Below are 15,706 nucleotides of genomic sequence, written 5' to 3' on the forward strand. Positions count from 1 at the left end.
GCCCGATGTTTCTATTCGGTTAGTACTCCCCCTGACAGTGCCTCCCACTCATCCCCCAAGTTATGTTAAAATCAAAATACAACACACACACACCCCCAAACAAAGGCAAAACAAAACTGAAAACAATCAGAAACGGAGAACACCTTGTGTTTGAAGGGTACAGATGGACACAGGTTTTGAGGTCACTAAGGTATTTCTGAGAGCTTTACACAGTGACTCTTGGTTCAAGTTGTCATTTAAATAAACAAAAAGGACTGTAACTGTCCCATATTCCTTTAGACACAACAGAAGCTCTCCTCAGCTGAGCAGGAGCCTGCCATTTTAAACAAATCTGGTCTGAAGATTTTTCAGATGCTGGCATTATATTTTAAATTGAATTGTGACAAAAAAGCTTAACGTTTTCTTGACTGCTTGACAGATACTTACACGAAAAAGGGCATCAGCTGAATAAGAGTCTCTTTTTTGGGATTGGCTGTGAATTCTGGCACAGTTTGAATAATTTTGTTCATTACGTTCCGTAGGTAATTTTGTAGCTGCTTGCGTCGCTCCTCTACAAACTTTGCATCCTAAAAATAGAGAAGAAAAAATAGAAATGGCACAAAAAATCTGGTTTTCAGTTCTACAACGTAACCAACTGGCCCCAATCAGCACAAGTTTGATCTTCTGATGCTCTGTGCTTATTGTGTCAATAGAAATATGTTGGTGACACGTAAGAAACCCTTGGCTCTGCCCTTAGAACAGAAAATCCAGCTGAATAAAAACCTGCCTCACAAAGCCATCCACTGACAGGAGGGTGACTTCTGTCCTGGGCATGGCTCTGCCGCAGACCACGGGGCTTTTCTCATCGCCCACCTTCATCTTCTCATTACATCTCTTCATTACCCACCACCGAAGTGAGTTCAGGTTTGAGAGCCTGGCTCCTAAACGACATTTTTAAGTGCCAAAGGCCAAGGGCAAGGCTTTGGTTTGGTGAGGTCAGGGAAAACCCCATCCTGCCACAAACCGCAGCAACACAAACCAGCGCTCGTGTCCCTACTCACAGCGCAAAGATCTTCCCTAAGAGCCACACAGATTCACACATGTGTGGGGCAGATGTACCCTGGGGACAAAGGAATTCTGTTCCAGTTCCAGCTGCAGGTATTGCTGCAGAAACCCTTCCATCCTCGCAGAATGAAAGGTTGGATTATGCAGCTCCAGTAATGGGAGAACAAACGCACAGAGCAATGGTACTAAATGACCTCTCACTGGAGAGAGAGCTGTGAACGTGGAAGAAAGGGGAGACTCGCCCTCAGGAACATGATGGGTATGGTCACAGAGATCACAGGTGTTCTCTGAGACTGCAGGCAAGCAGAATGCAGAGAGGAAATGCACTGGGAAGATGAATAAAGAGCAGGTCCTGTCACTAATGAGGAAAAACCAGTGTCTTGGATCATCAGGGCAGCCGTGCAAGCGGCTGGGATCTGCATCGCGACGCAGCTCTTCCCCCTGCCTCCTACATGCCCCCTCTGTTCACAGGATGCTCTCTGAACTCCACCTGCCCTTATTTCCATGCTGCCTTTTTCCCACACAGCGCCAGCAGTGGCTCTGGACAAACACCAGTAAGTTCTTTCACATCTGGGATAAAAATAGGTGTTGAGTAATTGTGGTGCTGATTTTTTTCCCAGAAGCACACACCAGAAATGGCACTAAAAGCAGCATTATACATATTTGGTTCTTACACTTCCAAGAGCTGTAACTGTTTATAGGACACTAATTATATATAATTAGGAATTATTACAGAAAAAACAGACAGTGCTATATTAAGATTGCTCCATTTTTATATAGAACATGCCAGATCCTTCCACAAGCAGCTTGGGAGCACGTTTTCTTCAGCATTTTCCTGAGTCAGGCCCTAGATGCCATTGCTACAACTCCCCCACGAAGGCACCTGAGCAGCAGTGTTTTAACTCTCAGCTGCCATGTGTAAAACCTCTCCTGCTGTTGCTGTGAGGAACCCAAGCCCCGATCCCACAGCACAACACGGAGTGAAGGAGTATTCGAAGGCAGCAAGAGCTCTGCTTTGGAGGCCTGAGATTGCTGCTCTAGCCAAAGGAAACGCTCTGGAGCCACCTTCCCTCTGCACGAGGGATGATTTAAGGACAGCTCTTTGTAACGATGCTGAAACAACCTTACTGGACTAGAACAGTTCCAGCCTGACCAAGAAGGAGGCCACAGCTGTGGCCACTTCTTACACTGGCCACAAACTGTTAAGTGAGACGTAACACACTGCTGGCCACCTTCAGTCTGTAGCCATATCTGCTGAAAAATAAACCCACTGCTGCTCCTGCACAAACTGCTCAGTTATTCCCCAGCCCACAGCTCAAGAGTGTGTTCTTTTGATTAGGAGTCCACAAAATTCCAGTTAACAAGCCCAACTGCCTCAGATTGCAGAAGCATCAGAACACATCTGGGACATCATTTTTAATCTGGCATGAATGTCTCCCAAAGTATTTTAAGAAATTCAGTTTGACTGAGAATTGGCCAAGTTTCTGCCCACAGCGAATCCTGACAGCCCATCAGGAAGCTCTCAAGATGAGAATACCTAATGGAAACCTTGGACTCTCAACAGGTATCAGAGGATGATGTTAAGCTGTAGCAGGAAAAGCCGAGCCCAACGTCCCGTGCTCTGGTCTGCAGCGTTTTGTTACAAGCCAAGTGCCTTCCAACTTGCAGCTTGGATTGTTTCACACAACTGCCGGTCTTTGAGATTCGCTGTCAGCACAGAACAGATGGCAGAACACTGATATTCTTCGTTATTAATGGGACAGCTCACTTCAGATGTGTCACATGTCTTCCAGGAGCTGCTGGCGATGGCGTGATCGCCATGGTTACCTGCCATGGCGGAGGGACCAAATAGATCACTTTGATACTCTGGGTTTGGTGCTGCTGCAATGAGTGTAAGGCTCTGCTTTGGGGGTTCTACCTGCTATCTACCCTTTAACCAACCCCTTTGTGAGCTGGGGTGGGGGGGACCAAAACCAATTGGTGGAGCAGCCCAGGGCTCAATCCAGCTCACTGCGGCTCTGGGACCATCAAGGAGCTGCCTCGGGCGCTGGCATCACGCAGGGCCGTCAGCGCATCCCACGTAAGGCTGGCAACAGCGCTCTCTGAAGAGGGACCCAATGAAGTTGAAATAAAGGCAGGTAACTGCCATGTCTTAGACTTTGTACCACCTTGGCCAGCCAGTCCCAGCCAAACCATCCTACCAGGTCCTACCTGTCCGCAGACTCCCACCCGCCACCCTCCAAGGAAGCTGGAAATCAGAGCCTGAAACGGGAGCTAAGTAAACGTTCAATTCCTGACTCATTCTCACTGTTTGGGGATTAGAAAATAGTTAGGTAGCAACTGTTAATTTTACAGGCTAATTGGCACCTTTGCAAAGGTCACAGTAACACAGGGCTTGGACACACCCGGCCTCCGGCAGCCGCTGCATCAGGAGACAGCTTTACAGAGGCAGTTTCCAACTAAAGGTGCCAAATGCTACCACATTATACAAAAATCACCTCAGAATTACTGCAACTGCATGAGCTCCATCCTACCTGTAGTGCCAGCGTCTGTCTGGCAGCATCAGGCAAGCGTTACACAACAGCACAGGGCTATACAATACACGAAATTGCCATTTTTCCCACCCCACTGTGAGACTTTTTTGTACATTTACTGTTCAGTGGAACAAACAGGAATTTAAGAGGATGTGATACAAAGAAGAAATCAAGGAACTGTCAGGTTTGAAAAGAAAACGATCTTCCTTTAAACAGAGATTTACTACATAATTGTGCTTATTACTCTGTGTTTCTCTACTAAAATAGCTGATGCATTTCCAGCATTTCATCTTCAAATGTGGGTTCCTTTCAGCGATGCATACAGCGAGCAAGCCTTCCCATACAGTCCTGGGAAGAAGGCACTGCTGCAAAGCCACATGGTGTGCTGTGTCCTGCCCGTGCCCCCAGCTGAGCACAGGTTTAGGTGGACAACTGCAACATGTTCATTAGCGATGCTCATTTGGTGAGACTTGAGGCATCTCCTGTGGAGCTGAGCGTGGAGGCAGCTGTGCCAGCCTGCTCGGGTCACCAGAAAGCCCCACACTCAGCCTGTGCCTCCCAGCTACCCTCTGAATTCAAACAGTAATCTTTAAGGAAGCCTTAGCTTCCCTTTGAGGGAGAGAGTAGCTCACACACACCAGAGCATCCCAGCTATGAGGTTTCCAGTCGCCCTAAGGTTTTGCTCCTACTCTGTCAGAACACAACATTGCTATAGAGCATCCTCTGTGCAGGGCCCAGAGCAGAAGGGTGTTGACAGACACCTACGTGCGGTCCCTGGCATAGCAAAGCAGCAGACAGCCCCGCGGGGATGAGTTCTTCCCTGTGCAATCAATCTCAGTCACACTGTGTCTCGTACCTCTCTAAACTGGCTGGGGCAACTGCAGAATCCTGGCACCAAGCCTGTTTCTTAAGATACCCAGCATTTCCAAGCTAGCAGCATCATCCATCCAAGTGGCCAAACTTTCTCCAAACTCCCTTTGTGAAAAGTGTTAAAAATTAATAAAGGTAACAACAGAAAAGAGAGGGCTTGAGAAGAAAACTGAAACTGGTCTTACTTTAGCATGGTGTTTAATGCCACTGTTATGAAAAGAACTCAACTGGCAACGTCCTGCTAACAAAATCCAGGGTCATCTAAATATTTCGTTATTTACAGACATAAATGCCATCCACGGGTCATTCTGTGAACTGCTCAGGAATCATGGAGAAGCATCAACAGAAGCCTGCAGCCTACAGCAAGACCCCTGGGGTTTATCTTTTGCTCGACTATTGAACAGGGAAATTCTATTTCCGTATTCTCCTCAGGCCAAGTGCCAGCAGTCTACCCTCTATTTTTATTCCAGAGATTCTGGAAACTACCACAATGGCCCATGAAATTGAGACCCATTTTTTCTCTGGCCTGTATTACTGTAATAACTATCACAACGGTAGTTAAAACGCATCTGGGTTCAGTGCCTCCTCCCAACTCTGCAGCTTCCTTTCTTAATTTCTTTCTTTTATCAGGCCTGAAAAGGCCCCGAAGGCCAATAAAGACAGACTGGAATTTAACACAACAGAAAATCAGCCCCAAAGCCTCCAGAAACATGGTATGTAGTACAGTGCTTACTGTGTAGAAGCTTCTATAGAGAGGCTTACAGTGATGCCTTCCCTTAAGACTAAGTAACAAATTAGTAATTGCAAAACCTCACAGCAACAAGCCAAACCCACAAAGGGGTTAGCAGAACCCTCCAGCCACTCTCCCCACTCGGCAAGTGAACAGTTTCTCAATTCCCCACCCAGCACAGCAGTGCTTGCTGCCCCCGCAGAGAGTCCTCTCAGCAGACCTCGAGACACGTCCCATGGCCAGGGGATACCAGAGATGGCAGGTGGGTGCAGAGGACCAGAGAGTCACAGGTGGGGACGGTGCCAGGACCCCCAGGCCACTGTCCTGACAGACCTGCCCACGGTCACAGCTCTCTGCCCTCACCTGCTGACAGCCAGCACCCCTATGGGCACCCTGCAGGGATCTCCGAGGGTGCTGCTGGCCTCTGGCCACTGCCTGCACCCCTGGCTGACAGTGTCCAAACACCTTACTGGAAACGTTTCACCTCCAGCTATTCAGAGTACGGTGTGGGGGGACGGGGACCTGGAGCAGCTCATGAGCACACACTTACCACCCCAACACAGACCATGGGGTATAAGGAGCTCTCAACTTTACTCCCACTCAAAAGAGGAGATGGTCCTTGAACAGAAACTTTGACAGGACAACTCTGTTCTCAATGCAAACGGGAGGCCTGTTGGTATCAAGTGCCCTCATGCAAAGACGTTTTACACAGGTCAGTGAGGAAAACCAGATCTGCCATGCAGGAAGAGTCTCCAGCACTTGCCATAGTCTGAAGCATTCGATATTTTGTCTCCTCCACTTCAAAATTGAGCAGACAGCTTAGTGCCAGGCATCACTCCAAAGGCTGTACAGCTCCTATAGTGAGAATTTGCTTTTATGTATAGAACAATACATTGCCAGGGGAGGTGGGGGGAATATATCAAACGTGTTGATAGGTACAGAGGGATGGAAAATTTTGGGTAAACTTTCAAATTCAGAGAAAGAAGTGTTGTGTTTGATTTCTTTAATCAGGTGTCCCTGTTAAGGGCTCCCTGAATGGCAATCCATCGATCCAAGTAACTCGGTGCATTAGCATCCATACCACAATGAGAAACAGACTTAGAAAGGTCTGTTTATATTCTCATTTTGAGGCAGAAGGCTGCTGGGATACCTCTGTGATGCAGGAGTTGTTATAAAACCACAGTATTTTTATCAAGCAGTTGTCTGAGCAGCATGTGAGTGACACCACTTGCTGCTCCTTCCCCCGGACGTCGGGATGCAAAGCAACACCTCCTGAGCCACTTCTACAGGCTCCCTCTCCAGCAGCTTGGGAGCCTGGATCGCTTCTCAGTCACAGGATTACAAGACAGCAAAAATAAAAACACCTCTTAGCAGGCAGCATTCTGTTTTGTAGCCCCTAAGTCGCCCATGTCCCCTCTTCCTGAGCTTCAACAGGAATTAATGGCGAATGTTTGTCACTCAGAAGAAAACCCAATTCACCCCTCTCAGGACATGTTACACTGTTACACTTGTGCTCCAAACGAGCTCGTTAATTCGGTGAGACAAGTTAATTCGTTTACTCGGTGAGAGCAGCGAATTTGGACAGACAGTGAGAGCTGGAGAAGTGTTTACCTTTAAATGGAAAGGTGGAAGAGGAGATCCAGCCCTCGTTCCCACCACGCGCGGAGGTTCGGGTGTCCCGGGCTTTGCACACCACAGAACCTGAGGATGAAGTGCTGGCTATAAAGTGTGTGCCACACGAAAGCCACCATTCCTACCAACCTCTCTGATAGAGGAATGGCCAGCAATGGGAAATGAAGAACTGAATGCTCAGTGTGTATACATAAAACATCAACTGCAGCCTCTTCCAGCAGCAAATCCAGAGGATCTGGCTTCCACATCCACAGGACTCTGCAGCCCCCAAGGGTGCAGGTGGCAGTGTTGGAGATGAGCTGTGCTGCCACTAGAAAGCTGAATAATCACACCAAGTGTGGAATGACTTTTGTTTCTGTCCATGTGGTACTTTAATGAAGTTACTTACTCGATGAGGAGCAGCACTGATTCACCCCCAATGGCTTTTCAAAGCTTGGACTTTTGAGAACTGAACCTCCCAGCTACAGAGTAACATGGAGAACTCGAAGGACAAAGCGCCTTTCCTGGAGCATGCCATAAAAACCAGCATTACAGAACAGCCGAGCATGGCCACACATCTGAGGCTGAGTTCCCCTCACGACCTGAACAGCATACAGAAGGAACTCTTCCTTCCTCTTTTAGCCATGCTACTCCACAAGCACATCTGTCAAATTTATATTGTAAAACCCACAAGGCAAAACAGCATATGGAAATAACTCCAGATACTAGTCAAGCCCACTAAGAGGGTTGAAAATTAAAATCTACTCGCTTTGAAAATCAAGAATAATACAGAATTTAAGCACCTGTATTACACCATCCAAAAATCTAATTAAGTAAGCATTAAAGAAAGCAATCCTTGATTCAGTTTTTTAATATATAACTTTGAGATTTGTATTTCCAAAGCTTTTCTCCTCTGATACAAGTGTTCCAATTCCGATACATGGGAGAGTCATCATTTCCTACTAATTCTACTGGAAGACATCAGCTATCACAGCTCAACAGTAGGGAATACTCTTTATCCCACTGTGCCAGTGGCACCAGCCACAGTTCTGCTTCTGCTGCTTCCTGTGTCGCAGCTCCCTGGCAGTGTGACTGACAGACTAACTGGATGCAGGACAGGTTGTGTGGGCCCTGAGCCCCGCACAGTACGAAGCGCATCTACCTGCGTTTAGTGTCTCCATCATCCCACCTGAAAAGCACCTTTACAGGGCTCTTGTCCCTGCATCGACCCACAACACACACGTACACACAGTCTCGACTGAGCTCAGCCACTGGCAGGTGAGGGGGAGACTTTTGCTTTACTGAACTAAGATGTGGCCATGAAACAAGCTGCGGCTAGAGAAACTGCTCACAGGCTTCATGGGCTAACAAGATGGATGATGGTGCTCTCAACATCTTCTCCTAGACAGAAACCTTGTTTTAGATGCCTGCATTGCTCCTGCCAGGCAGTCCCAGAGTCACAGCAAAGTCACTCACTGCAAGTTCAGGGAAGTGCTGCCTATGCTTCCCACACGGGGCCCCTGATGCTTTAAAGGAACGAAAGGACACGCTGGAGCCGAGTCAGCGCTCAGCCAAAGCCACCTTATTCGATTTCTACACACTCAGGGAATCACTGAACTCACATCTCCAGTGGAGGCAAAGAACAGTTTCTATTCTGAAGTGTCCTCTGCTGGGACAATACCCTTGTGAGAGGACACGTAATTAGATGTTTACTGAATCCATTCTTTAAGTGCTATGCTCTGCCTGATGCAGAAGAAACACCTGTGATTTTAAGGACAGTGGAGCATTTAAAGACCACGAGCAGTAAGGTGAGGGGAACATTCACATATGATTTCTTAGCCATCTGTCTGAAGGCTTCACAGAGCGAGACACCAACACAGCACCGACAGAGGCTCAGGCACCAGACATCAAGGCTCCTCTGCAATGAGGGGGTAGAGCTGCCCTGTGCTGAGGCACACAGGGACCCCTTTGCAGCCAAGCACTCTGGTCCAATACAGCTTCTCTCCTGGAGCTTCACATAACTTGGCACGCTGGATCCGAACCAGCCTGTCGGATGTTTGGAACCTGCCAGAGATCACGAAGGCTGACACTGTGGTAACAGAAGTACAAATTCCAAAGGCCAAGGGCCTGATGGCTGGCTAAAAGGCAAACATCTCTTACACACAAGACCGCCACAGCTTGGAATTACAACTCCTGGTACACACACCTACACATAAAGCACTGAGCAAACCACCAATCGGGCAGATACACGGGGTGCATGCGGTAACCTGGCAGAGCCAAACAGCTCAAGGGTTACACAGACAGCTCAGATGTGTCAGCTTTACATAAATTGATCTGCAGCTTTAAAAGATACAGAAATACCTGATGAGTAAACGACATTCCTTCTATGCACACAACAGCAGAGAGGAAATTCGCTCAAGCAAGACACGGATGAACTGCATGAAATGCACGCTGCACGAGCCAGGCTGCAGCTCCAAATCCACACCCCTGTGACAGGGCACAGCACTCAGCCCTGCCGAAAGGACCAGGGCTGCCTACACGGTGTGTTCTGGAAAGAGGCTCGAGTGTGATGAGCTGCTCTCACACAGGCACTGTGAACGTGCTGCTCCGCGATGCGCAAGCTGTCTGAGCAGGCAGCCAGAGGTACCACACCACCCATCGATCCCGGTTATACCCCCAGCTTACACCTCATCGCTGGAGGCTTTTGGGACTGCAAGGGACGGCACCTCTTCCTGAGGAAAAGGCAAGATACTTCATCTGAGATCTGATATGGCAGAGAGGGACTGTGGGGTGATGCACGACGGAGGTAGGATGTTGGCCAAAAGCTAAAGCTCTGATATGGCAGAGAGGGACTGTGGGGTGATGCACGACGGAGGTAGGATGTTGGCCAAAAGCTAAAGCTCTGACATGGCAGAGAGGGACTGTGGGGTGATGCACGACGGAGGTAGGATGTTGGCCAAAAGCTAAAGCTCTGACAGAATAAGCGATGCAAACTTTTTAATGAGTTGCTCAACTGGTAATTTTGTATGCATCAACTGTGGCACTGCAGTTGTAATTCAATTAGTATTTAAAGTAATTGAAGATGAGAGACTATCAAAAAAAAAAAGCTTAAAAGAAGGCTTTGTAATTTATTGGAGTGGCTGATACTCCACCACTTCAAAAAAAGAAGAATCCCTTATGTAACAAAGGAAATACATTGTCTCTATTACAAACCCTCCCACTACAGATGAAAGGAAAAGTTATCTTCTAATACATGAGGAAAAGCAGAAAACCTCCTGTTAGGACTTCCGTTTGCCAAGTGAGGAACTACTGTATGAGTCTGGGACAAGGAGAGACCCACGGGTGTCACTGATAAACCCCACACGTACTGCTATCACCACCACTACTCACTGCATAGCACACACACCAAGATTGCCAACCCTTTTACAGAACACACAGGAAATCATATGAAGTCAGCAAGGAAGAAAAGCGACTTTGGTCACTTCTCAGCCCTTACAGGCCTTGTGATGGGACTTGTGACAGACATTGTAATGTGTGGTTAAGCTCCAGAACAGTTAAAATGTGGGTCACTAAGGATTAAGCTACTTGATGCTAGGTATTTACTACATACATACTACAGTATACAATATGTTTGCTGCAAAATCCCTATCTGGTAAGAAAATGCAGGAGTACCCTTTTTGGAATGGGAGAGCAGAACACAGAGAGGCTGGAAACCGAGCACCCAGATGCCTTGAAGAGGCTGGTTCAAGGAGCTGATGACCTCTGCTGAGCTGCCCTGGCCATGTAACGAGCTCAGACTGGTACTTTTCAGACTTCACAGAAATATTAAGTGAATGCTGACCAGAGTGAATTGTGGTTCCAGTTTACACCTCCAGCTGTCCAGCCCCGTTTGGGGGTTGCACATTTGGCTACTGTGTATGTCACCAGTATTTCATTTAACACAGCCAGTCCTCTTCCCAGAGAGGGGGAAAGGCAACACACTAACTACACGATGGGTGAACGTGGGGGTGATGAGGGAGAAGCTGGGACTGTCTCGCAGGTGTAAAAACCTTTCAGGACAGGCACTCCCCTGTGTGTGCATAGCTGGGAAAGGACCTCACCCCTACTCTCACTGACACCATCAGTTCTTTTCAGTACCTTGTTTCCAATGGCCTTTTTTGGAGGGAAGTTAAAAGTCCTCACTTGCTGGTATTTAGCCTGTAATTTATGATGCAAGCTTCTGAACTCTGCGTATCGCCGGTAAACGTTCCATTCATCATCCTTGATCCGAATATAAACCTGCAGAACACAGACAGGGAAAGAAACAATTTAAAGACAAACCAGAGAACTGATGTATCTTTAATGCCCACAGCTCAGCACCTCGGCCTGTGTGATGAGGCGGTACCAGAAGTCCCAGCACTGCTTATCCAGAGATACATCTCTGACTGTACTTGGCTGTTTCTGCCTTACAGGCCATTAATCTTACTTGTTCCCTCCTTCCCTCTCCTTCTCTTTCTCTCTCCTTTTATTCCATTAATCTGGAGGAACACAGCCTGTTCATTTTAACATGACTCTGGGGCGACCACAGGAGCGTTTCTGTTACCATGGCTCCCAGCATACTCTACTAGCCAGTGACCAAAGGACTGATTTCTGTGTACTCAACACAGTCTTTTGACTTCAAAAATTAGCTTTGTAGCATCGGAATTGCAAAACATAATTTTATCCAAAGTATGAAACTTAATTTACTTTCTAAAAAAAAATTTACATTGAAAACTAAACTAGAAATGTTATTGTTTGGAAAACAAACACAGTTCATTCTTTCTGCTTCTATAGGACATTAAGTATAATTCAACACAGCTGTAGTTTTTGTGATTCTGGTTTTGTCTGCCACTCAATTATTTCATGAGCATATTACCAATTACACGCTAAACATCCCCGCTCTCCAGGAAAACTTCATGCAGAAGTGAAGTGCACTGACAAAGCACTGCTGTGCTACCAGGGAATTCCCTTCCTCTGCCAAAAAGTACCCACAGTTTAACAGGAGACTGCAAGAGCACCCGCAAGGATCTGCAAGCCAAGCACCAAGACTCCAGATCCAGAGCAACCTTGTCCTCAGCTCTGTACAACCTGCAGCTCCTTCATGTGTGTCTGCAAATCACCTCGGTGTTCTGCATCACAAATCCAGCTGGAAGTGCTCTGAAGACACCACACTGCTTTGTTTCTCCCACTGACCCTGGGGATGCAGCTGGAAGTTCCCTAAGGACACTGCACTGCTTTGCTTCTCCCACAGACCCCAGGAATTTAGTAGGCTGGAGGGCAAGTGTCAGGAGGATGCTTAGGTCCAAGGGCAACACCACCAACCACCACCTGAGGGGCACCAGTAACCGCTCTGTGTTGTGGACAGGAGGACGATGGGATCTGGATGCTGTGACTGCCTTGGACACAGAACTGTAGCTCTGCCTGGTGACTGAAACACTGACACAGTCCTTCTCCTCTGGATTGGTCAAGTCCTTGAAACAACTAAACATCACTATGGACTGTGGCATTTCTGAGATGCAGGGTGTCCAGCAAATGCCTCCTCCCACAAAAGCAGCTTGCCCAGCCTGCCTTTGGTTGGGTCTTGATATCATCCTCTTCTCCCTACAGACACGCCATTCCTCAGGTTTATAGGAAGCTTCTGTCTTGCAACACAATGCAATATACCACACAGATACCACACAGCTTCTGCCACACCACAGTATCTCCCTATACAACATATTCAAATATTCCTGCTATTGGGTTCTACTGAATAACAAGCGACTGTTTTGGTTACTATTGCACTTTGTGTTTCATGACGGTGACAAACAGTGAGTATTACAATTCCAAAACAAGCACACCTGAGAATACCAGAGGTGTTGTGTGAGTGCCACGTGCACATGTGAACAGAGACTCAGCTGCTCCTGGGAACAGGAATTCAGAGATCGTGGTGACGGAACCACTACAGCAAGTCTGCACGAAGCAGTCAGGTTTCATTATGAAAATACAGATAATTAAACACCTACAGGACCATCTGTTTTAGCAGTTCAGCACACCTCTGAAGGAAAGCAATGGAGAATCTGGAACATAAGTAACTTGCACCATTTCAGTAAAATCCATGTACCTCCCCAGAAGCTGCATTAACTCCTCCCCATTCGCCCAGTTCCCACCTCTCCTCATGCCTGTTTCTCCCTCCAGCCCGCTCATCCTTTGCACTGCTGCACACACCCCTGAGATGGGTGTTCTGGATTCCCTACAGTGGGTGGGAACAGCCAAAACACATTATTTTTAGCCAAGTTATTTAATATGGAATTCCTGATTTGACTAAGCCGTTATCTTTGCACGTGTGATCTGGGGAATCCAGCTCAATGTTCCCTGCTAAGCTGTAACCCAGAGTTAACTCATTAAGTCAACCCAGTACACTGCAATTGAAATTTGTAAGGACTGCAAAACCAGACACTCATTTCTGAGCTAAAACTGTTAGAGAATCTCTTCCTGCATGTCTGTGTACATAGATATTGATTTCTTTTGGACAGTCAGAAATGAAAATGCAACATTTGGAGCCCTGTGCCACGCCGGATTTATTGACAATCATATAATAGAGTATGAAGGGTATATGAAAGTTCATGATGTAGTACACATTTAAAGCTTTAGTATCTCAACAGGGAATGCTATTCACAAACCCAGGTATTTGAAGACGCTTAATGCAAATTCAGCTGGGAAATCAAACAAAGCAAATCCTAAATATAGAACTGCCTGGATAAACTTATTCAGGTCTGGTCGTGTAAGGCATGTAGTTACCCTCATTTAAATCACATGCCCATCATAAAGCGTACGCACAGCAGTGACAGGGGAACAATTAGCTTCACAGGCAAAATGGAACAACTTGGGCTGCATGGTTTGAAACTGGCTTTAAAGTCATTAGGACTATTCCCATCATGTTCAGTGTACCCACAGTGTCATTCATGGTCTTCAACGGGAACTCAAGGAGACCCGTGCCCGCCAAACACCCTTTTGTGTACGTCTGTTTCAAAAGACCACGCTGTGCCCCAGAGGGACTCGACTTCCTACTGCTGAAAATACCTGCACACAGCAGCACAGAACAGCTGGAGCAGGAAGGGACCATAAGCACCTGGCAAATAATTACAGAACAGTATTTTGAGACCATGCTGTAGAGAGCTGACAGGATTGTTCTCAGGCTCATTCCCTGGTCAATTGAAAAGTCAGTTCCAAGTCACTACATGTCCTTTCAAATGCCCAAGTTTTCCTGATCATCCACATCCTGCCCTAATTAAGTAATTTCCAAGGAAATTAAAGTTTACAGAGCAAACCAAATTAACACTAGAACATTTATTTGATTGTAGACAAGAGATTTTGCTTTAATGTTCTCTCACATATTAAAAAATGAGTTCAGTAGCCGTTGCCCGTACTTCTCTCTAACTGGGTCTCCCACACAAATACTGACAGGTAGCCTTTTTGTAACTGTGCTTTACAGCAGCTGACAGAAAAACTGCAGTTGGTATGTATACATAAGGATGAGGTCTGTTGTTTGCTCATCACAAACATGTTTAAGTTGGAAGGGAAACAGAAAAACCAGTAATAACTTAAGATTTTGCTTTCCAGCCAACTACCTGCTAATTTGTATTAGTAAAATGCAAAAAAACTGTAGAGAACTGATTAGAACGCACTAGTTTAACAATCCTGTACTGAAATGAGTAACCCCTATTCCCATGGTGCTGGTTTTTGAGTCAAAAGCTTCTTTAATAGGTAAATTCCAACCCGAAATTCAACTTTGGGTTTGATTTCTGAAATTTGTTGCCCATTTTTCAACTGCTTTAACTGTTAACCCATTGTGTTCCACTGTAAGACCACTACCTTTGATGAAGTACCAAGGCCGTGCTGGGTCACGTTCAAGTTAAAGGTCAACAGCCACATCTGAGATCAGACTGTGATCATTGTTCCACCTCTCAGCTAGAGGATTTGCTGGGCACTCCCACCTCAAAAGCTCCTGAGCACCACACGCAGCTCTTCTCCCTCTCTGATGCTGTGTTTCTGTGGAAGCTTTTTGCCCTGTTCCAGCAGGAGCCCCTTCATGTGAAGGGACACTGCTCCTCCCTCAGCCAGCAAGCACCACACACCGCTAAAGCCACAGAACAACAAACACGATGGGAAAAGGTATTTGTCAGTATTAACCAGTCAGACTGGAGGGAGTCAAAGGAATAAGAGTTGGAAGAAAAGGATGTTTATTGATGATAATCTCAGGGACTTCTACTCACATGCAAACAGCAAGTCTGGTCTGATCAGCGTGTTCATCATTAATCTTATTTGGTGCAATCGGAACCGTTTACTGCTCTGTGAAGGGAGCAGATTTGCAAGTGGCCATTTAAATATTGATATCACCTTAAGCAGATAATGAACCCGAGATTCTGTGATTAAGTGTCAGCCACTGGTAATTACAGCAACACAAGCCATGACTAACGGCATTTGCTGTACACTTCACAGCAGAGCAGGCTCCGAATGCGCACAGAATAACAAGGCACTCTGCAGCTGAGAGCCACCATGAAGTAACATTACTGCACTAAGCATCTTGCTTGGCGAGAGAAACCGCAAGGAGCTGTCACCATCTAGAGGTACAGTGTAGATGCAGGGGTTTGGTTGTACCCTGAGCTGGATTCCGCCTTTATCCCTGTGAACATACTAGACAATAAATTACTTGCTGACTATTTTCTCTCTCATGGAAAAGAAAAAGAGAGGAGCATCGAGCGCACAGCTCACAAGCAGCAGTCATCAGGAAGCACCAGGTTAACTGGGGCAGACAGGGTGTTTACAAAAGAGAAGCAGAGCTTTCCCAGCACAACCCTGATTTTACAGAGCTGCCCAACATTCAGGTCTCCTGTCCAAAGCACTAGGCTTTCTTAGCTGT

At 46.7% G+C, this 15,706-nt stretch overlaps 1 protein-coding gene across 1 annotated transcript in view; it reads right to left on the reverse strand.

Moving 5' to 3' along the window:
* SNX29 (sorting nexin 29) overlaps positions 1–15,706 on the reverse strand; it is a gene marked incomplete at both ends in the record, with an annotated part of 80,819 nt that overhangs the window by 19,131 nt on the left and 45,982 nt on the right. The window contains 2 exons of the mRNA XM_084271234.1: positions 427–566; positions 10,927–11,067. Of these exons, the coding sequence (XP_084127360.1) occupies positions 427–566; positions 10,927–11,067 (281 nt within the window). The remainder of the gene's footprint in view (positions 1–426; positions 567–10,926; positions 11,068–15,706) is intronic.

This window comes from Gallinula chloropus (genome assembly GCF_964237585.1).
Source record: "Gallinula chloropus genome assembly, chromosome: 15".
Taxonomy (NCBI): Eukaryota; Metazoa; Chordata; class Aves; order Gruiformes; family Rallidae; genus Gallinula; species Gallinula chloropus.